Here is a 24,042-nt window from a genome sequence, read left to right on the forward strand (position 1 = left end):
TCATACCCGCTTCTCTGAGGGAATGACACGGGTAGGGAAAGTGGATTTACAGAGTGATATCTTAGATGAAAGTGCAGAAAAATCTGACTGACTGGACGTCGACCCGATAAATCCCATAAGTGCTGATAAAACTGAGGTGACACGTTCTTTTAAACGTATTAATTTATACATTTTCTGTCTAATGTAAGTTATTACACACCACTTTCCTCGTGCGCATTATATTTTAATCACTTTAGATACATTAAATGTCAAATTTTTAATACATCGATCTATTTTTAGCTCCATTTGTTTACGTTTGTAAAGCACGTCAGCATTTTGCAATGCGGTTAATATTTGAACAATTTTAGGTTCATTTTTAGAGTCAGTGTTGTGTCGTAATAAATGTGTTTTTATTATTTGCTCTGATGTTTATATTAGGTTTAGTTGCCAAAATACCATAGTTACTTACTATAGTAAATCTGTTTACTTGTATTAACCACCACAGTCATCATGAACAAAAGTCACTGAATTGAAATGAGCTAAAAGAGATTTATGTTTGAAAGAGATGAGATCCCATCTTTAGTTTTATTTATTTCATTCATGACAGTAACTATGGTAATTTAATGTGTTAATATTTTATAAAAGACATAGATTTATATGTAGCTTACTGTAGTTACACATCAAATTGTGTTTATCCCATAAGGTTTATTCAGGTGCTTAAGGTTTTATTTGACATTAAATCCAGATTTCCCTCCTTTAGGCAAAACTAGTGTTTGATCAGTCCGGGTCATAGGTTAAATCTGATCTCGGCAGTAACTTAAGACAGGTAAGATCCCCTTTAGACACTAAATGTCCAATGCCATTTTCCTTTACACAACAGCAGTTACGCGAGTCCGATTACATACACAATATGGACAGGGAATCATCCCATTTTATGGATGGTGTCCTTTTAATTTTGCCTTTCATGCCTTATAAAGTTGTTTAATATCTGCTGAGGTGAATCCGCGGAGGAAGCGAATAAAGACTTTGGCCCTCCGGGTCATTTGTGATAGAAGCAAATTCTAACAGGATCATTTAATTCCTGCACATGATTGATATATAAGCACGGGCTAAATGGACAAAAGCGTTTCTTCTATTAAAACACCAGGCGGACTGAAGACCTCCCACTTTCCAAGTCAGTCATGATGGGAATACAGGGAACCAAGCACAGGTCAAATTAAATATCTTATATAATTTCGTCTGAATGACAGCATCATCCGTCCATTCAGTGTTATGGCCCTGACCCCTATTACCCTATACTCTTAGCATGGCGGCATTTTCACCTTGATGGTTTCGGGATGGAGTTTAAAATGCTTCTTGTGATGCAACGGCCTGAACTTTGTCTACAGTCATTGCATTAATGTCAACAGCAGTGGTTTAAATAATGCATTTGTATGAGGTGAAATTTATGATTGGTTGTTTGTATACAGCATTATCAAATGTGATGTTTTCAGCTCTTGTTTAAAGGCGTGGTAAAATTTATATTATCTCAGGTAAATATTAATGTTAAGTAAATTAAAAAACCTCATCACTTGTTGACAGACCTGTTTAAATGTGACTATTATTAGTATTGAATTATTTATTTTACATTTGTGTCTTGTGTCATATTGCTTTTGCTAGTAAAGATGTGAAATATTAAGATCTGTAAGTTCAGTTTTGATGGTCCTTAACATGATTTGTGACATTTTCTTCAAGTCAAAAGAAGACAGGCATGGAGACTGAAAAAGAGCGTTTCTGTTTGGTGGGTTGAAATGTGTTTTAAATGATACACAAATAAATTTAATAAACAAAGATTTACACATGCTCGTTTTTTGTCTGCAGATGGAAGATAAAAGTGCTCTTGGTCAACCGAAGACCCCGAACATTTCTCCAGAGAGTAATGGTCGTAGCATCTCAGTGCATGTACTGGAATTTAAAGCAAGTCTTTTGGAAGCAGTTGAGGAGTTACATATACGTCGGGTATGTTTTTTGCATTCACATTCGTTTTTTGTAATGGTCTATGTCTTTTAAGGTGGGGGGTCTAAAGCCATTTCATGCATTTTGACTATTAACACTGTTTAAGAGTTGGAATCCTCATGCTAAACATTGGCATAGTCAAAAAAGCATTTGGTCGTGTGACGGGGTAGGGTTTGTGAAAGTTTTTTTCCGAACATGAAAGATTAATACGTAACAATCTTGCTTTATTTCTTTTATGGACAATTTCAGTGCAGGAAGTACAGTGGAAGTCCTTATATGGGCACTTTAGGCAGAATAGTGAACAGGGGTGCACAGATAAATCGGCCAATGATGCTTGTTATGCTTCTCTATGGCCCTGTCCCAAATGGCACACTCCGGACTTGTGGTCCTCCTCAGTGTCCACACTTTGATGACATCACGTAGTCCAGACTTTAGGGACCCTTGATGCGAGTCCACGTGGGTGCACCGGAGTCGTATTTGGGACAGACTCGAGCATCACACCGGAAATAGGTAGAGAAGTTGCCCGTCAGTGTGAACTCCTCCCTTTTGTTGTCTGATTGGTCTGATTGCCCTTTCGCAAGGACTTCTGGGTTTGTAAAGTGCGCAAAGCCTGCTGCAGTGCGGGCTGAAGACCGTATCAAGGGGGGAAAGGAGGCGCTGATGAGCACACTTCAAAGTGTAAAAATGACAGATGGGACACCCTACGGACTCGTAGACTAAAGGGCGATTTATAGTCGTGCGTAGGTCCTACGGCGTAGCAGCGACGGCGTAAGTTCCGCGTCGGTTTTCATTTATACTTGTGCGTCGCCGTCCGCGTCGACGTGCAAACACATGCGAAACCGCTGGTTGGCAGTAATCACGCGTGTAACCAAAGTAGCAGCAGAAGTCGTCACAGAAGAAGAAGCTAAGAAAGTTAACCCACAAACAAAGAAGAAATAGCAACTTGTTGTGTATAATTTGAGAAGACCAGCAATGATGGAAGTAAATAAACAGCGACTTATGTTGCATTTTGAGTTAAATCACTCCTCAACTTGGCTCATCTTTGTTTTCACCGTCTCAAACGGAAATACCTATGACGCAGTTTTTTTACCTGACGGGAGGGGTTCTGGTGGACCAATCACAGAGCTTGCGGTCCGCGTAGAGCCGACGCGCTATTAGAAATTTTGTGAGGTGCGCATCAGGCTACGCAGAGCTACGCACAGGCTACGGATAGCCTACGCCGTAGCTACGCTGTAGGACCTACGCACGACTATAAATCGCCCTTAAGCAAGAATGGCAATTTAAAGCCACGAGACCGAAAGTCTACATGAAGTGCGCTATTAGGGACAGGGCCAAAGACTTACTGATCAGAAGCCGTAGTACATGAAATAGCTGTGCATATTATCGAATGTGCGATTCAAGGGTGCGTTTCCCAAACAACGACCTAACTCGTTGCTGAACGACCATAGTATGATGCATCGTTGGAGAAACAAACTACCTTGTCACGACTGTTTCCTGAAAGCATAGTAACTTTGTCGCACATTCGTAGTTTGAACCATGTTGGTTTAACAACATAGTTCATGATGTCACGTGGGAGGTGAAGTACTAATTAAAGGCGGAGTCCATGATGTTTGAAAGCCAATGTTGATATTTGAAATCACCCAAACAAACACGCCCCTACCCCAATAGAATCTGGACCTTCTGTTGATAGACCCGCCCCACACATACGCAACCCGGCATTTGATTTGATTTGATTGGCTATAAGTGTGTTTTGGTAGTCGGCCCGTCTCCTTTTCCAAAGCGTTTTTCAAACATCGTGGACTCCGCCTTTAATGTGTGCAAATCGATTTAATGTCAGATTATTGCTCTAAATAACATATATTGCATCGGAAGACTGATTTTGTTATCGTGATTTAGTTATCTATTGTTTATTTTCAAGATATTTAATTCACGCGCAAGTTCCCTCTTACGTCATTCCTCCCAGGGATTCCCCAGGGTCTTAAAGCTCGTAGGGCTGCACAGTTTTCAAATGCAGCGCTTTCATTCTGTTTACAAATTTAAAGACGTAAAATAAAATTGTAATATATTTCGAATTATGGATATAGACTGTTCTACATGTTTTTTGCTTATTTTGTTCAAAAGCATAATCAACGTAAGTCTACATATGATAATAGCAAGGAACGATGCTTCTAACGGCAGGTCAAGAGCTGTCGTTCCAACGAAACAAGTTAGCGATGCAGTTTGCGAATGTTCGTTTCAACGATGGTATCGGGAAACACCAAATTGTTGAACGATGTAAGTAACAATGGAACTTACGATGTTCGTTGGCTAACGATGCTTTTGGGAAACGCACCCCATAATAGTTATTGGGCAGGTATTATTTGTGTATATCGCCATTTATCATCACATCCCTAACAGTGAACGCACACACCAACCAAGAGAAGTGTGTTGTTGTTTGTTTTTAATGTTGAATTTCATTAAAGCGTAACTAAACCCCTGGTCAGAACCTGACTCCGCCCACTGGCAATATTTGAAAAATGCAAGAAAAGTGGGCATATCCCAACGGAGATGAACTAAGCTCGTACCAAGTGTGTGGTGAGATCGTAACAAGGGCGTGGTGATCTTGAACCTGCTTACGTCACGAGTCATTTTTTGGACCCAACATCCAATAGGAAAATTCAACTGCAGTAGCCACTGTTCAACCTGAAGAGGGCAGCACTCAGACGTTTTTACACCATATATTGCAGTATTGAAACACTTTATATCCAAATGTCAAAAAACTTACTAAAATCAATGAACAGCACTAATAAAGCATCATTCTTACAGATCATTAACTAAAAAAAGTTGGTTTAGGGTTTAGTTACTCTTTAAAATGCGGTGGCCCCAACCGGGTCATGAGTGGCAGGCGGTAAGTAAAACTGCATCAAATGTCTGCATTTGTTGGCAATCGGTGCGTAAGTGCATATAATGTAAACGTCACAAACATGTAGTGAATCATTAGTTATCCAGAGATAGTGGGATAATGTTTTGTGTGTGGGGTTTGGTCGTGAGTCGCTCCACCTGCGGTACACCTCTAGGAGCTATTCGGAAAGAATCCGTACAGCTGATTTTTCTTTTATAAATCTGATCAAACTAAAGACTCTTTGGATATATGAAGGATGTAATACTGATCTATAGGTACTCAAGATTAACATGAGATAAGCAGAAACAGTGTGCGTTATGTGAGTTTTAAAGGGGTCATATATGAGATTTTTTTTATATGTAAAATAAGTGTTCGGTGATCCCCACAGTGCATATGTGAAGTTTTTACTCAAAGTACCCCACAGATAATTTATTATAGAATGTTAAAATTGCTACTTTGTAGGCCTAAGCAAATTTGTGCCGTTTTTGGGTGTGTCCTTTAAAATGCAAATGAGCTGATGAAATGCAAACACTGATGGCAATAATGGTGGTTGGATGCAATTGAAACTCAATTGTGCTGTCAAATTTCTTTGATCTCTTTCTTACTCTTTGCACTAATTGGCAGTGCCGTGGTTGGATTATGGTGGTGCAGATTAAGGGGCGCCATTGTGTGACTGGCCTTGCTACCTACCTCACAAAACAGGCAAAATCTGAACGACCTGATTTTTCACATGCCTGCAAAGAATGGGTTGTTCCCTTTCACGTTTTCTAGGTTGATAGAAGCACTGGGGACCCAATTATAGCACTTAAACATGGAAAAAGTCAGATTTTTACACTGTGATCCCTTTAAATACCAGAATAGTGGCATGTTGTTGTTGAGTTAACATTTGTACCCTGTTAGGCTTAGCAGGACGTACCAAATTCATTGCCTGATAGAGTGTGATAAAGCCTGTGTTAGTGGTAGAGCAATGTGATGGCAGCACAAAAGGTCATGGGTTCAAACTCAGGTAAAACACATACTGATAAAATAAACACATTGTAATGTACTGTAAATCGCTTTGGATAAAAAGTGTCTTCGAAATGCAGAAATGTATAAGAAAATGTGAAAATCAAAACCTCTGTGTCTCCCCCATGCACCCACATCCCACCCTGTCTTTCATTTGATTGGTCAAAATGATGAGCATTTAAATTGTGCAATAACTGTAGCTTTTACATGACTCTTTAAAAAGACAAATTCTTGTTTTAGCCTCACTTTAGCCAAACTTAAAGTGTACAGACAATCTTAGACAAATGGCAGCCCCCTAAAAGGCTACAAGACATCCCAATATATTAGGAATGTTGGTCTGTTAGTGTCCGAATGGCACTGAAATCTATTTGGAAGAACTGAGGAATGTCATGTTGTGGGAGGAGTGCCACGAGTATTCAAAAGAAGGAAATGCAAGCAACACATTCTCACCATCTGGACTAAATCCAGTATAAGTTACACGTACGGGCCGTGCAAACTGGACCGGCACCCTCAAGCAAAGCACTTAAAACCCAACGCTGGACATGTTTAGAGATTGTAAGAGCAAAAATAAACATTACTATCTCTCATGTTTTATTGTTATGATGATGTTTGGTAAGGAACAACGACATTAAGTCAATGTGATCCTCAGGCATGCCATTAAACTAACACTTTGTAGTTCTCTGGTTTATAGGGCCAAGGTTAAGATGGAGGATTTCCTGCCAGACAAACGCGCTCGGCTGAATGCCGTCACGTCTTATGTTCTTTTAAGAGAGTGCAAAGTGTGTTCCATTAAAATGACTCTATTCACTTGGGACATTGTCAGTTGCCAGGCCAGAAATTTTAAACATCCAGCTGGTGATCAAGTGTATAGTGGTAATGTTGACACTAGTACATACTTCGGTATTGTGCCGGTTTTTTTTTCATGTCAACACATTTTTATCTTCCTTGTCCTGTCCGATTTAATGCATTTTATTTAATATGCAGTCAGTTTCATTCCTTTGAGATTAACATGGTTCACCAATTTAAGTGTTTTTTACCTGACACATTTTTTTTATTCAATTTACTGTCCCTGTATGAAACGTTAACAGTTTTATCTAGTGTGCACTTTCAAGGGTGCTTTGCAAGTAGCACACTTTATTAGGAAAGCATAAACAACTCCTACGTGCACATAAAAGCCACTAGAAAACAATTCAGAGAATAAGTAAGGCATCATATTAAAATCTGCACTCCTCACTGATACTTTCACAAAGAAGGTGGACAAAAACTGAATGTAAATCATTTGTTCAGTTGTTTTGTTATTTTCTTTTGATGTCAACATTTGTGTTGTATGCTAATCTACACTGTAAAAGTAGCCTAAAGTTGGATCTACTTAAAGTGAAAAATGAATTTATTAACAAATAATAAATTGGTAACACCTAAAATAATTAAAACTTTATTAACTTGAATTTTTTACTTAAAGTGAGAATAAAAAAGTTTTTGGTGTTACCAACTGAAATAATTTTTAAGTTAATCCAACTTTCACTTTTTACAGTGTACTTATCTACTGAATAGTAATCGAATGATTGTTAATGCCCAAAATGTATTTTTGGTTATTTTGGATACAGGATGCTGAAACCCGATATGAAGAGCAGATTTGTAAACTTATGCTGGAGAACCCAGAGTTAGAATGGGAGAAGGTTTGTATGATAAGACAACTGTTCACTTTTGTCCAAAAATGCTTGTATACATACAAAATCTAATAAAATATAAACTATTTATGTTTTTGATATATATATTCCAGGAGTCTTTACAAAATCAGATCTCTAAAATGTCAAATGAGAATTCGGAGTCACTTGCTGCTGTAAAAAAGCAGGTATGAATCACTCATCCAGTATCTGTTATGAACTGTTTATTAAATATAATATAACATAATAACCTTATTATAAAAAGAAAAGTTTTTACCCAAAGTCTTTAACCATAATATCTCAGATGTCAATATTTGGTGTTTTAAATACCCAAGTCTCTGTTAAAGTTTTTAAAAATGATTTTACTGTACATAGTTAAGTAGGTGCAAATTTTAGAACGGTCACATCCATAACGGAGAAATGTCACGTTTTTACGCTGTGTCTTCCTCATAATTGCGCATATATAAATTTTAATCGAAAAAATATTAAATGTTCTTTCAAGAGCCATCCCTTCTTAATGTGTCGGGTATTATAGCTTCTAGTTTGTGCTTTTTAATTCACCGAACAAGTATGTTGTTTCCAGTGGTGGCCGGTGACTTCTTTTTTCGAGGGTGCTCGTTGCGAAGTTCGCCACAACATGTATGTAGCCCGTCATGTGTGTGGTTCCTTTTTTTTAAAATATATGTTCTGCCAGTGATCCTATGTGCATCACGTGTCTTGTCAAAATAAGTGCCTGCTGCAGACGCGTCTTAAGGGTTTATCAGATTAGAGACGCTCGCGTTTGTCAGATACTCGCATAATCTCATATGTAATCAGAGTTTAGTGTTAAGGGAGTGTCTTGCGTGTATTTTGTGAACGTGAGCGTCTCTTTTATCATAAACGGTTTGACGCGTGTGCATCAGGCACTTATTTTGACAAAACACGTGATGCACATGGTTCACATGACGCAACAAACACATATTTTGAAAACACGAGCAACACACATGACACTCTGAACACTTATTTTGAATTAGCGCCCCTCGGATGAGCAGTCACACGCCGCCACTGCTTGTCTCCGAAAAACTTGTGCATCCATAATGCTGGAATTACTCATATTTTTTTCTAATTTAAAGTTTCAGGCCCAAATCAGAGGACTTGAGGGAGAAAAGGTTAGTTTATAAATCTATCAATTTAACTCTCTTAAAGCCACAATATGTAACGTTTTTGTAATAAAATATCCAAATATCACTTATACAGATACATATATTTCATGTTGTGTACTTACATATCCCAAAAGTTCCCAAGTATTGTAAATCAAAAGATCAATTTTAAATAATGGCTCATCACTGTCGCCTATCAAGTAAAATCAACGCTATCCTCGGTTTCCGCTTGAAGACACTATAGCGACACGTGCAGAGAAATGTGGAAGTGGTGGTTATACAGCATCTAGTACGCAGCTGTTGTGCATTGCAGCTAATTCATTAAACAATGTGATCAAACGTACGGTTAATAAAACATTCACCTATACGATCGCTTTCGTCATTGTTTTGAAAGTGCGACCTCTAGTTGTGAAATCCTACATATTGTGTCTTTAAATAAGAGTTTTTATTTCTTATGTTTACATTTATGTGACCCTGTCTGTGAAATCCAGGCTAAAGTTTCAATCCATAAGATTAGAAGGATTAAAGTTTGATTTCAGTCATTGATTTTACATTGATTTTAATCTTTGACATGAACTTACTCAGTATTAAAGGAAAACACCACCACCGTTTTTCTATATTTTACTATGTTCTTACCTCAACTTAGATGAATTAATACATACCTTTCTTTATTCAATGTGTGCACTTAATCTTTGTACAGCACCTCGTGAACGTGTTAGCATTTAGCCTAGCCCCATTCATTCCTTAGGATCCAAACAGGGATGAATTTAGAAGCCACCAAACACTTCCATGTTTTCCCTATTTAAAGAATCTTACATGAGTAGTAACACAAGTAAGTATGGTGGCACAAAATAAAACATGCAGATTTTTAAGCAGATACAAATGAGAACTATATTGAATGGCGGAAGAGCACATAGTTTGCAGCACTTCGACCTTGGCGTGCAGTAACATCATCACTCCTGACTACTCCTCCTCTCACTCAAACTTCCGTCAATATTACTGCGCCCAAGGTCGAAGTGCTGGAAACTAAGTGCCCTCCACCATACAATATAATTCTCCTTTTTTATCCGCTTAAAAAACTGTTTTATTTTGTGCCACCATATTTACTCATGTAACAGTCTTGAAATGAGGAAAACATGGAAGTGTTTGGTGACTTCTAAATTCATCCCTGATTGGATCCTAAGGAAGGAATGGGGCTAGGCTAAATGCTAATACATTCACAACACTCTGTACAAAGATTAAGTGCAAGCATTGAATAAAGATAGGTATGTATTAATTCGTCTAAGTTGAGGTAAGAACATAGTAAAATATTGAAAAACTGTGATGTTATCCTTTAAATATATCAAGATTATATTTTCACAACATGTTCTTTGCATTACGTAGAATGATTTTTATGTACAAAGCAGAAAATCACAAAAAAATGACACACATTTGCATTATATTTATTTGTTTATTCATTATGCATCAATTGATTTGTTACATATCAACGAAGGGGAAAATCCAGCTTGCTGCTGAACTCAAGGACAAAGAGATCACAAGCCTCAAAGAAGAACTAAAATCGCTGCAGGTACATGCAAACATCAACCCCATAAAACATACCTCCACACTTCAACATGCTCCACGTTTTTCCCTTTCGGGACACGTACCTGAAACAGTGGGAAAATCCATCTCATCACTGACCTTTCGAGTGGGGGTCTGTGTAGGTCTATTTGGTGTTGTCAGATAAATGATGTCACATGGGTGATGTATGCTTTCTCCTATGGTTCACCACACCCTCGGTTCAACCGTACGATTGGCCAATAAAGGCCCTTGTTACCCTTGGTAATCTGAGCAATTTCATGCCTATAATAAAAACCACAGCAATTATTTGGATGTTTTTCTAAACATTATGTTACCTGGCTTCGCATTTGAATTCAATCAGAATTACAGAAAAATGTCATATGCTACACTACATTTTGTTTGCATTAATGCATCCATTTATATTTACATAATCAATGTTGTATTTCATGCATGCATATTAATACAATTCATAAAGGTGCACTTTTTTTTGCATATTTTGCTCTGGTTAATATTAGCAGGCGTTAAAATGACAACTAGCAAAAAGAATGCAACATCATGAAAACGCAAATGTTTTCGGTTAGCAATGTCACTGTAGTAATGTTTTCGCAAAGCCATAAATATTGTATGAGTGAAAGTGTGTGATATAGCAAGTAGTATTTGGATAGGCATGTGATTTTTAAATATGTCTCCCCCATGGGCCATGAGGTGACCCGCTCCATGTAATATAAAACATCTTTTATATGACCAGATTCTTTATCTTATAAGTGTGCATGATTTTAAACACTATTATTTCATTTTAAGCAAAACAAATTTCATATGGTGTAAACCTTACTTTTACCTGCATTAAGCAAATAATAAAACAAGTGAGTGCACCTTTAGTTTTGTATGTCGAGAGTTATCTTTCTGTGGCACATTTTAGAAATGACAAAGGTCATTCAGTTTGTTAAGAAAGCCACTAAAAGCACATTCTCTTCTTCTGCTACTGTCTTACAGTTGCTCAGGTACAGTTTGGAGAAGAAATTAGCCGAGCTGGTAAGGATTTCCAATTATATAAATTGTTGACAGAGGCAAGTGGGAGCGCTAAGAATTAAAAGGAGGAACCGAGAGGGGGAGCAGATCATCAGGAGTAACGAATAGGGAGGGCGTGACACGTGAACCGCCAGCGCCGCTGTGAAAATAACGCTATTAAAATATTTTATATCAGAGCTCCGCTCTGTTTAACCTTTCAATGGCGGAGGGGTGGGATCAGTTTGATACACACAATCAAACAGTAACGGCCCGCAGTTCGCATAAAGGCCCCTCAGGCATGCTTGGAAGTTGACTCCTTATCTAGCAAAAAGGAGCGCGCTCAGCCTTGATGTTAAACAAAGGTCTTCAAACTCTCAATGCAGTATATATTCACAGTCCGCCCTTGCCGAGAAGAAGGACCGTTATTGCTTGCGCGGTTAAATTGCGATATTCCTCTTGAAAGGGAGGACAGTGTGTTTTTAAACTTTCCAGGAGCAGAAGTTGCAGTTGCAGACGCAGTTAAAAGACAGCCACCTGAATCAACTGGGAGAGGTGGAGAGGCGCTTTGTCGCCGTATCCAGACAGTGCACCGCGTTCAAACAGGCCCACGAGCAACTCGAACAGAATGGTACGACCACCATCATGTATAAGACAGCACATGCCCTGACCTGATATTATAGTCCTGACATATTAGGTCTTAATCTTTAAAATCTGAATAAGAGTGACAGGCGCAGATATTATTGCAGATACTTCCACTTTCTACTTAAAGGAGACATATCATGAAAATCTGATTTTTTTTACATGTTGCTTCTACCAACCTAGAAAATGTGAAAAAAAATTAACCCAGTAACTTAGTTTTGTTAAACCATTCTTTGCAAGCATGTGAAAAATAGGTCATTGATATTTAGCACCCCTTGTGATGTCAGAAGGGGATAATACTGCCCCTTAAAGGGACACTCCACTTAAAAAAAAATTTTCCAGCTCCCGTCGAGTTAAATATTTTATTTTTACAGTTTTAGATCCATTCAGCTGATCTCCGGGTCTGGCAGTACCACTTTTAGCATAGCTAAGCATAATCCATTGAATCTGATTAGACCATTAGCATCGCGCTCAAAAATAACCAAAGAGTTTCGATATTTTTCTTATTTAAAACTTGACTCTTCCTTAGTTACATCGTGTACTAAGACCGACTGAAAGTTAAAAGTTGTGATTTTCTAGGCAGATATGGCTAGGAACTATACTCTCATTCTGGCGTAATAATCAAGGACTTTGCTCCTGTAATATGGCTGCAGGATTACGCAGCAGCTGAAAATTGTCCCCCTAGTAACTGCGTAATGTGTCATGTTGTCTCAGACAATGACATGTTTGTCTTGTGGTGGCTAGCGTAGCTTCACTGTGCGTTTCAAAAAGGAGGGGTGAGCTGTGGACTGAGTGTCGGTTGCAATTCACAGTCTCACCAATAGATGCTGCTAAAAGTCCCACATTGCACCTTTAAAGGAGATAAAGCATATTTTAGGCTTGTGGTTTGTCTGCTATGCATAATTCTTCGTTCATCCCAGAAATATTTGATGTTTGGACAACCCCCTATGAAATCTATATATGAAAGTGTTTTATTAATAGTTTTCCTATTTCGTGAACATGAATTATTTGACCCTTTTAAGTAATTGTTTTGAGTCTTTATAGCAATGCCAAGCCTTTTAAATCATTCTTTTTCTTAAAGTTGAAGAGGCCATGCGGATTAATAAAAAGCTCACATCCATCAATGAAAAACAAGAATCTACTATTAAAGCCTTAAAAGAGGTAAAAAAACATTCTTGTAATCCTGACAATCTATACTCCAGTTGCACTATTGCCCCTCTGATAAGCAAGGGTTTAAAGGCAGTGCTATATTACCTGACTGTGGCATAAATTGTTTTGCACCAAACCTTTTTATTTTAACTTCATATTTAGGATCTGGAGAGACTTAACAAAGAGCTGGCAGCATTAAAAGTGTCATCAGTCCGCAGACCTGGAGAAGAGCATCTACAACATGTTTTGAAAGAACAACAGCTTCAGCAATTTCAACAAAGGCTCTTTGTGGTAGATTTTATTACAGGTGTTCAAAATGTTAAAAGTGATAAATTGATGTCTATAAATGCAAATATGTTCTGCTTTTAGGAAACCGAACTTAACAAGAAACTGAGAAATGAAACTGCCACAGAGAGGGAAGAGAAGCAGGTAGGTCCTTCTGATCTTTTAAGTGAAAAATTTGCATAATTGAAGAAATCTTGTGTCAAGCTAACATTATCTCATAGCAATTCATACAGATTTTATATGGTGGCTTATTCGTATTAATTCATACGACCACATTCATACATTTTGTGAGTTTGGGGTGTGGTTTCATAGTTTTTTTATCATAATCGAATGCTACGTGAGTCACTTCCTACGAATTAGTTAATTTGTAAAATACGCAGGGGCAGCTAGTGACTGCTCTTCCGAGTGTCATGTGTGTTGCTTGTGTTTTCAAAATATGTGCTTGTTGCGTCATGTGAACCATATGCATCACGTGTTTTGTCAAAATAAGTGCCTGCTGCACCCGCGTCAAACCGTTTATGATAAAAGAGACGCTCACGTTCACAAAATACACGCAAGACACTCCCTTAACAGTAAACTCTGATTACGCATGAGATTATGCGAGTTTCTGGCAAACGCGAGCGTCTCTTTTATCATAAACCCTTTAGACGCGTCTGCAGCAGGCACTTATTTTGACAAGACACGCAATGCACATAGGACGCGCAGAACACATATTTTGAAACAACAAACCACACACATGACGGGTTATATACATGTGATGACGAAATACTTACAAATTCACATGAGATCAGTGTGTGTGTGTGTGTGTGTGTGTGTGTGTGTGTGTGTGTGTGTGTGTGTGTGTGTGTGTGTGTGTGTGTGTGTGTGTGTGTACCTGGTATTTATCACGTTGGGGGGGGACCAATTGTCACCATTTTGAGGTCCCCATGAGGTAACAAGCTTATTAATCAAACAGAATGATGTTTATTGGAAATCTAAGGTATCAGAAAGTTTTCTGTGATGGTTGGGGTTAGGGGAAGGGAATACAAAACATGGAAACCAGAATGTGTGTGTGTATGTGTGTGTGTTAGGAGGTTCTGAGATCCCTCCAGCATACTCAGCGTTTGCTACAGACACAGACAGAAGCTCTGAGCCAAGCAGAACAGGAACTCATCACTCTCCGAGAGGAATATAAGGTCAGCAACTAAACATAACTAAAACATCCATTCATACATGTTCAAGAGAAATAATATTTTTAAAGATCCACTGCTTGGATTTTTAGATTTTTACTAGATGTAGTTATGAGATTGTGAATTTCAACCAACGGCTCAGTCCCCTCCATTTCAAAACGCATAGTGAAGCCACGGTAGCCGCCACAGGACAAACATGTCGTAGTCTGAGACAACATAGTGACAAAACTCTATAGAGCAGTTCGGCCGTTTAGGGCTACTGTAAAAACATGGTGGCACGAAACGGTGTAGATCATGACTAGTCAACTGGTGGTCTGTGTGCCAAATGCGGCCCTCCAATTATCTTTATGTGACTTAAAATCAGCGTGGTTACTTTAAAGCCGTTTCACTGTACATGACAAATTCGTAGATTAAAGGCTTTTGCGCTGGAATGAGCTTCTCCCCTATGTTGACACAGATTAAACTGAAATTTGATTAAGTCTGCCACTAGGGGGCGAACTCCAGCAGTTGTGTCCGAATGTAGTGTACAATGGAAAGTAGGGGTGGGACAAAAAAATCGATTCTTAGATGAATCGTGATTCGGACGTGGGCCGATTCTGGATCAATTCACAAATGTCAAGAATCGATTCTTAAATGTTAGTTTACAAAATACGTTATCAGAACCAAAAGGCGGACTCAACTGGGGGAGCGGTGTTGCACACGGACAACACACGGAGAGTTCGCACTGCACGAGCGCATAGCGGAGCTTACAAGAGCAAAAGAGAAAGAAATAAGATCTAGAACAGCCCTGTTTGACTCAAGAAAACAAGATACACTTTTGGATAGTCTTGCTCTGCCTTTTCTCTGTTCAGTGAGCGGCATGGAGACACACAGTGCATTTAATTTAATGACTCTTCTGACTGTGCTATAGCGTTTCCCTAAACCATCTGCTGACTGTTTAGATATAACATGAATATACTTCTGTAAAAATATGCACATAGTTTGTTATTCAGTCGCTGGATGCGCTGCATTATATAAATACAGTAATACTGCCGATCACTGTGTATAAAGATGATGCTAGACACACGTCAGTTCGTGGAAGTTAATGACGGTTAAAATATAGAATTAATATGTCACGTTTAATTATTATTTTTACTGGTTTTAATGTCTTACAACAGAAACAGGACATATATGTATATAAGAATGACATTATTTATCCCTTAGTTGCATTAAAGTACAGAATATGACAGTTCAGAGACTAGAAGCAAATGCACAAACATTAAACTGGCTTTAGAGCAAATGTGATGTAATGACATCACAGATATGCAAATTAGTACGTCAAGAATCGATTCTGAATCGAATTGGGACCCTAAGAATCGATTCTGGATCGATTCACGAGGGTCCAAGCGATTCCCACCCCAATGGAAAGGCGGTTTAGCCTATATATCTTAAAGGGGTCATATTATTTATTTTGTAAAATAAATATTTGGTGTCCCCAGAGTGTGTAAGTAAAGTTTTAGCTCAAAATACCTCACAGATAATTTATTATACCATGTTTAATTTGCCACTTTGTAGGTCTGAGCAAAAGTGTGCCATTTGTGGGTGTGTCCTTTAATATGCAAATGAGTGGATGAAGTGCAAACACTGATCACAGTGATTGTGGTTTGTTGTAATTGAAACTCTATTGTGCTGTCAATTATTTTCTCTGACTTACTTTCTCTCTGCACTAAATGGCAGTGCTTTGGTTGGATAGTGCAGATTAAGGGGCAGTATTATTATAATTCGCCTTGCTACCTACCTCACAAAACAGGCGAAATCTGAACAACCTAATTTTTCACATGCTTGCAGAAAATGGCTTACCCAAACAAAGTTACTGGGTTGATCTTTTTCACATTTTTTTAGGTTGATAGAAGCACTGGGGACCCAATTATAGCACTTAAACATGGAAAAAGTCACGCTATGACCCCTTTAAAAATATTATAAAAGAAAACATGAATTTTAGTAATAAGGTTTTCAGTCATTAAAATGCAAAATACTGGATATGTGTGGATGTGTGCATCTTTTTTGAAAATGCATGTTTTTTAATGTATGACAAAATCACAAAAAGTAATAAAAACGACATAAGTTATAACATATATAATAATTATATATATATAATGTGTAAAAGTAAAAAATATATAAAATATAAAAACAGGGGGGAAGTTTGGCCCGCATCATATTTACATTTTTAAAATCTGTCCCTCGAAGAAAAGTATTTTATATAATGTAGATAAAATGGCTCATTCTAAGGTGATAAAAACAATACAGTTCATTTTTTAAGGTCTTTATACACCACTAATAATATAATTATATTGCATTTCTGTCAAGAGATACTTTTAAAAATTACACAGTGCACCTTTCAAATACAAATTGTGTTTATTTTCACCTTTAGCACACAAAAAATATAATTAAATTATCTTATTCTCAAGATAAAATAAAGTAAACTGCAGTCTTCCGTTGCTTAAAAAGTTGATTGAGTGAACTTCATATTACTTTAGCATATTTAAAACACCAAAAGTGCAACTCATAGTATGTTTAACATCCATTTACAACCTTTCTTTTTTATTCGCCCCATACGTCTGTTTAATTCACTTAGTCATTCACTGATTAAAACCTTTATTAACATGACAAAAGCCTACTGATTTGTATCAGCCTCTCCATCTGTTTAAAATCCTCTGTCTGGGCTAAATAAACACATAAACATTTATTATTGCATTAAAAATTTTAAGGGTGATTAATTTCATTGCAGCTCCTTAAAGCAGAACACGAATTGGACCAGGAGAGGACCAGAGAAGACCAGGAAAGATTCACTCGGCTAAAAGACGAGTTCCAAAATTCAAAGCTTGATTGTGAGAAAAAGGTAATGCAAAAGCATCATTGCGATTTGCATTTTATAATTTTCTTTGCAAAGAAACATAATATAGTAGTGCCAATTGTTAAAAAATACAGATGTTGCTGTTGCAAAAGACATCAGAGGCGGATCAAGTTGAGCTGAAAGCTGTGAAAGAGGCTTATAATCTGCTTCAGGAGGAGAATAAACTGCTGTCTGCTTCTGTAGATCATAACATTGAAGATATTCAGGACTCTGAGGTTTGAGGATTACATGTAAACGCAGAACGAGCCATTGTTTATTAAGCGTGTACCTTGGGAATTATACATGGATAAGCAAGGCTAAACTTAAACACATGTTGGCTTTTTGGCACACGGCAAATTTTTGAAATTTGATAATATTTGTGTTGAGAAGAATGACATCGTTTGTAATCTGACTGTATTTTTATTACAGATTAATTTGGAAGATCAAGCTCTGGTAAATAGAACAATTACTGATAGTTTTTACAAAAATGAGTCTTTGGAAATCAAGGAGGGTTTGAATAGTGATGATGGTGAACCAGCGAGACGCTTTCCAGGTAAGAAGGAATGTGAAGTTGTCTTCTCCAGCCAAGCCTGGCGCCGCTATAACATTTTTATTCAGAATAATGTGAAGTGCGGGGAGGTGGTTCCTGCAACTTTATCAAGCCAGCTTACCTGTACTTCTCATTTTTCTCTCTTAATGATGCATGAATTTCATTTCCTCATGCAGATGAAAGCTCTGCTGACTGTCAGAGGAATAAAGTAGTCGGCGGCTCTCATGATAAAAGCAGTTCAATGCAGCTGGATCCATTAACTGATGTTTCACCATCCACAGCACCATTGGATTCACAAATGTCTGAAAAGATCTCAGGACCTGAGGAAGTCATTGCCGTAACAAATCAGCTGTCAAACTTGTGTGCTGAAACAAAACCGATTGTCTGTGAAAGTGAGACGGTCTGCAGTGCAGTTGATAAAGGTTGCCCATCAAACCAAGCCCGAAGTGACACAGACTGTTGTCTCCCCGAGCTATCAGGGCCTGAAACCAGGTCTGTTTATGAGGTAGATGGTGACCCTTTGGCTTTGGAACAGAAAGATGGAACGCTGGGACCGAATCTGTGTATCTCAGAAGTGACTGAACCCCAGACATCAGATAAACATATAGACGGCCAAAAATGTGGTACAAAAGAGTGCAGAGAAATCAAAGACGAGTCTGTTGCACCTGAATTTCTCCAGAGTCGTTCGCAAACAGAAGATCAAGCAAGTATGGAGAGACTTCCAGGAAACAAAATGAGCGACGTACCACATGTGACTGAGAATGGGATTGTACACCAACCGAATCCATGCCAAGAGACCACACAACAGGAACCAGATGCATTAACAGGTACCCAAACATTATTAGAGGATCACAACTCACCACCCGAATTTATCTCCACACATTCACAAGCGGTTGGCTCACCCGGAGCAAACTTTGATGAAGTGGATGTGGTGGAATCGAAACATTTGCCTCTTATCGCCAGCACTATGGAGTCTGCAGATCACAACTCGCCACCCGAATTGATCTCCACACATTTGCATACAGTTGGTTCAGCCGAAGCAAACCTCGATGAAGTGAACATGGTGAAAACGAAACAGGTGCCTCTTATTGCTGGCACCATGGAGCCCATTTTGCCAACTGCATCACCGTCAATGGAGACGGTGGCCATATCAAAAAATAAAGATCAAAAGCATGATCCAGTTGAATCAGTTTCCCTACTTTCCAACATCACAAACCCAAGCCAAGATCATTCCTCTCCTGATGGGTTTCACAAGGCAAAAGACCAATCAGATGTTGACCACAAATGCATGTCAGTGGCAAGCACTTCAAACAATACAGTATGTAAGAGATATCGATCATGCTTTGCATGGAACAGCTTTATAAAAGACAAAATGAACACGCAACCAAAATGTGCAGAAAGTAAAGTTGATCATTCAGTGCAAGGCACCAGAAACAGCAAACTAGGATTGGCCCCAACACCTTTAAAATCACAGCACAGGTCCTCGGGATTTCACGGTTTGGAGTTTGTTTCACCTTTTTCTGCTCCACGCTTTACAAAAAATAAAGGTATTTTTTTAATAATTCATACCACCAATATCGTTCCAAATAAAAATAATAATTTTTATTGTGCTATCCAACTTTCACAGCTGTGATGAGGACTCCAGACAGGTTAGACGCTCCGACAAAGCGTCCGCACCAAAAAAGCGACTTTCGAGGAGAATGGAATGCAATCAAGCAGTCTTTTTCCGAGATGCTTGCAGAGAAGGTACGTTTTGAAAATTTAGTGACTTAACATGCACGCCTTGCAGGCATCGCACGAATAGAGTGCGTAAAGAAAACTTCAGTTGCCAGAAGTATTTCAGCGAGGTGAAATGCCAGCATTCTTCTCAATTATATGTTGATAGAAAACAGCAGGAAAAAGTATCCGAGTATTAATCACAGAGATGCAGCTCAACCCCAATGGGAGCAAAGAGGCTATGGAATAAACCAGAGATCGAGTCTATTGTTTTCCGGAAACATGGCAGCGCATTTATCAGTATCTTGTTCTGTAGTTTAATGGGTTTTTTTTGTTGCTAGATTGCTCAAACGAAAATCAATCAAAAAAGATGCTTGTCCTTTTTTTGCTCATTAAAGCAAATTTTATCATCAAGGATTACCATTTGTTCCAAAAGCAAAGCAACTTTTAAAATATGAGTGTTCATTAAAATAAGCATTTGTGACCCTGGACCACAAAACCAGTCAAAAGTAACAGGGGTATATTTTTGGCAATAGTCAACAGTACATTGTATGGGCCAAAAATCATTAGGTTATTAAGTAAAAATCATGTTTCATAAAGATATTTTGCAAATGTCCTATCATAAATATATCACAAATCTGTTTATCATTAGTAATAGAGCTTCATGTGGACATCTTTAAATGGGATTTTCTTAATATTTCGATATTTTTTGCACCCTCCGATTCTAGATTTTTAAATATTTGTATCTCGCCAAATATTGCCCTATCCCAACAAAAGGGCTTCATGTGACATCTTTAAAGGGACACTCCCTTTTTTAAAAAATGATGTTATAGTGCTCGAAAATTGTCCCCTGCTATTGAAAGATACTAAGGGGACTACTTTTGGGCACTGCGTAATATCATTGCGCCTACCGCAGCCGTGTTATGGCAACAAGTCCTTGATTATTACGCCAGAATGAGAGTGTAGTTCCTAGCCATATCGGCCTAGAAAATTGCAACTTTTCATTTTCGTCGGTCTTAGTACACAATGTGACTACAGAAGAGTCAAGTTTTAAATAGGAAAAATGTCAAACTCTTTGGTTATTTTTTAGCGCAATGCTAATGGTCTAATCAGATTCAATAGATTATGCTAAGCTATGCTAAAAGTGTTAACGCTAGACCTGGAGATCAGCTGAATGGATTCCAAAACGATAAGAATCAAATGTTTAACTCTACGGGAGCTGGAAAATAAAAGTGGAGTGTCCCTTTAAAGGCGATTTTCTCAATATTTAGATTTTTTTGCATTTTCCGATTCCAGATTTTATTATATTTGTATTATGGCCAAAGATTGCCTTATCCCAACAAACCATACATCAATAGAAAGGTTTCAGATCATGTATAAAAAAAAAAGACTCTCCTGACATTATTTGTGCCGAGCAGGGACTATTTCGGGTTATTTTCTAACCATTTAAATTTACCCACCCGCAGAAATAAATAAATATTTATGCAAATAAATATGCATACGTATGCATTTAATTGATTTATTTTTTGCATTGTTAGCTATCAAAAATACCATAAACCAAATCGTCTCCATTTCTTTAACTCCAATCTAATTCTCATTGTTAATAACACATCAGAATTAAATCGAGGTACATTGTCGTGGCACTTTTTATAACCCTTTTCATTTTCCCGCAGGACAATCGAGTTTTTATCTCCTACAGTTCGACTATGGGTGGCAACCCAGGCTCTTCTTCTGTGGGTAATGGGCTGCGACAGGACGGCACTCCTACCGTTTCTCCTCCCAAACTTCAGAGCCTGGAGACGGATCTTCAGCCTGAGGTTGAAGGGGGTACAGCAAATTACAAAGGCAAAGAGGAACAAAATCAATCGGACACAGTGGCCCAAATTGCGAATATCGAAGAACGGATGAACTCGACGGAAGGTTTAACACCTCAGAAAATACGTAAAATTGAATAAAATGTATTCATAATTATTACTTTGCAATGGCATGCGTTGCATGCTTTAGTTAGTGCATATATGCTTATTTATTTACACTCCATGTGATTAGATACTGCGGTATAAATGAGGTTAATGTTAATTGTTAACTACATTTTTAAATAAATGTTTACAGTCTTAACTTAATTTTTTTATTCGCTTCCTTAAAGGGTCAGGCGTTATATGTGCATCTGTTGGTGCACGCATCACGTCGCAACCTATTGCTAAACATGGAAAGTGCTAGACATAAAACCTGTTAATTGCTCTGTACAAGCTAATTAACACTCATTACTCCCAGACCTGTCGTTCTTTGGAGGGCATTTAATGGCCAAACATTTACAATGTACATCGGTACACAAACTGTGGCCAACTATAACTTGGGGTAATTAAAATGCACAAGTAAAAAAATCAATTAGCGCATATTAAGCCAAATTAACAAATGCAAATGAATCTCCCATTAAGTTTATGTCCTCCGTAAATAGGCTGTGGGGACCATGTGGGCACATGTTAGGCCGACACACGTGACAAAATAATATGTCGCATATGGTGACACTGGTCATGGAGAACAAGTGCGAGTTGGGCTGCAACTGAGATATGGTTTTTATAGTTAATGCGTAAAATTTGGGCTTCAGAAAGAAATTAAACTAAACTTGAAAGTGGATGCTTTCATTTTTTAATAAAATCTTTCATGCATTAAACTCATTAAACTACGTCGTGTGCTAATGCTACTTAACTGAAGGTAGCTGGTCCATTATTTTTTTAATAAGCTATATTTTGAAGGCTATAAACAAGTTGAGTTTCTATCTCGAATTACAGCCTCACAAAAACACTTTCTCTTCAAAAGTACTAAAATCAGCCAGCAGAAAGGAAATGCACAACTCCCGATGATAGCACAAGGTCCCTCTGAGGTTCACCTTAATACACTTACTCATTATTAATATGTCAAAATGTTAATGTCCTCGTAAAAGAAATCTTATGCGATCCAGCCACTGTGCCAGCAGTACTGACCCTTATCCTTAGAGGGAGTGGGCCATATGGAGTGCGTCATTTTAATACACACACTGGATTATGAAGTGGCAGTCCTTTGAAACAGTCAATTACACTTGAGTGCGGGAGGGCCGTAGTGTTAATTACAAGTCGGTTTTATATCGTGTGTAAATACAGAGCCTGCTGACATTCACATTCCATCACCGTGTCCTGACTGCCACAGCAAATTAGCCCGACCCGTCTGTGTGTGCGCCAATGTGTGTTCACTTAACTTTACAATAACATTCACCGAAAACAACTATTAAAGCTCAGGAGACGAGAGCCTGTTTGCTGTTGCGTTGAATTTTGGGGTCTATGAAACGTATGAAATATATTGATGACTCATCCTGCACCAAATTTTCGGCCAATGAAATGGTTCCTTTACTTAAAGGGATAGTTCACCCAAAAATGAAAATACTTTCATTTACTCACCCTCATGTTGTTCTAAACCTGTAGGAGTTTCTTTAGTCTGATGAACACAAAAGAAGATTATAATACATGATGGTTAGCACAGAGGGGCAACTTTCCGATCTCTCTGATGAAGCCAATACGGAAGTGATTTAAACTGCAATTCATTGACCAGCCACTAGAGGCTGGCTCCAAAAGGGAGTCAATTCCCATAGACCCCATTTTAAAGGGACACTCCACTTTTCTTGAAAATATGCTCATTTTCAGGCTCCCCTAGAGTTAGGGGTTGTGTACACCAAAACTTTTACGCCGGCGGCCGTCGCATGTTTTCAATTGTTTCCAATGGAAGCTCTGCGTTTTTCAAATAAGCCAGCAGCTAGCGTTTTCTTCCACGCTGAAAACCGCCGCCCAGCGTTTTTTCCGCGCTCAGCACTGAGCACCGAGAGTTGAAAAATTTTCAACTTTGGATGAAAAGCTCCGCTCGTCAATGTCAGTTCTCACGCGGCCGTCCAATCACAGTGGAGGTGGGGCAGGACAAGTATCACAGCAACCAACCGTCTCACAGCTGACGTATCAGAGCTACCAAAGCGCTTAGCTGAAGAAAGCTGGCACTCAGCTGAAAAACAGCTGGCATTCGGCGTTGTCCAGGCGTTTTCAGCCGCGTTTAAAAGTTTTGGTGTGTCCAGCCCCTTAAACGTTTGATTTTTACCATTTTGGAATCCATTCAGCTGATCTCCGGGTCTGGCGGTGCCAGTTTTAGCATAGCTTAGCACAATCCATTGAATCTGATTAGACCATTAGCATTGCGCTAAAAGGAACTAGGAACTATACTCTCATTCTGGTGTAATAATCAAGGATTTTGCTGCCGTAACATGGCTGCAGGAGGCGTAATGATATTACGCAGTGCCCGAAAATAGTCCCCTTCTATTGAAAGTAACCAAGGGGACTTTTTTGGCTGCTGCGTCATAACATTGCGCCTCCTGCAGCCATGTTACTGCAGCAAAGTCTTGACCCGAGATCAGCT

General features: G+C 38.4%; 1 protein-coding gene across 1 annotated transcript; it reads left to right on the plus strand.

The window, feature by feature from the left end:
• On the plus strand, positions 1–23,233 carry ccdc73 (coiled-coil domain containing 73). The gene is made up of 20 exons (XM_065273507.2): positions 1–136; positions 740–805; positions 1,714–1,759; positions 1,840–1,977; positions 7,465–7,536; positions 7,641–7,712; positions 8,637–8,672; positions 10,156–10,230; positions 11,217–11,255; positions 11,724–11,859; positions 12,952–13,031; positions 13,182–13,310; positions 13,389–13,448; positions 14,375–14,479; positions 17,241–17,351; positions 17,441–17,581; positions 17,775–17,898; positions 18,072–19,442; positions 19,523–19,641; positions 21,285–23,233. The coding sequence occupies exons 3-20, from the start codon at positions 1,730–1,732 to the stop codon at positions 21,564–21,566; spliced, it is 3,120 nt and encodes a 1,039-aa protein (XP_065129579.2). The 5' UTR covers positions 1–136; positions 740–805; positions 1,714–1,729; the 3' UTR covers positions 21,567–23,233.
• The last annotated feature ends 809 nt before the right edge of the window (positions 23,234–24,042 follow it).

This window comes from Paramisgurnus dabryanus, chromosome 23 (assembly GCF_030506205.2).
Source record: "Paramisgurnus dabryanus chromosome 23, PD_genome_1.1, whole genome shotgun sequence".
NCBI classification, from domain to species: domain Eukaryota; kingdom Metazoa; phylum Chordata; class Actinopteri; order Cypriniformes; family Cobitidae; genus Paramisgurnus; species Paramisgurnus dabryanus.

Coding starts and splice junctions, on each gene's coding strand:
- ccdc73 (XM_065273507.2), top strand. CDS start 1,730: ATGGAGACTGAAAAAGAGCGTTTCTGTTTG. Junction 1,978..7,464: donor AGGAGTTACATATACGTCGG/GTATGTTTTTTG, acceptor TTTTGGATACAG/GATGCTGAAACCCGATATGA. Junction 13,032..13,181: donor CTATTAAAGCCTTAAAAGAG/GTAAAAAAACAT, acceptor CTTCATATTTAG/GATCTGGAGAGACTTAACAA.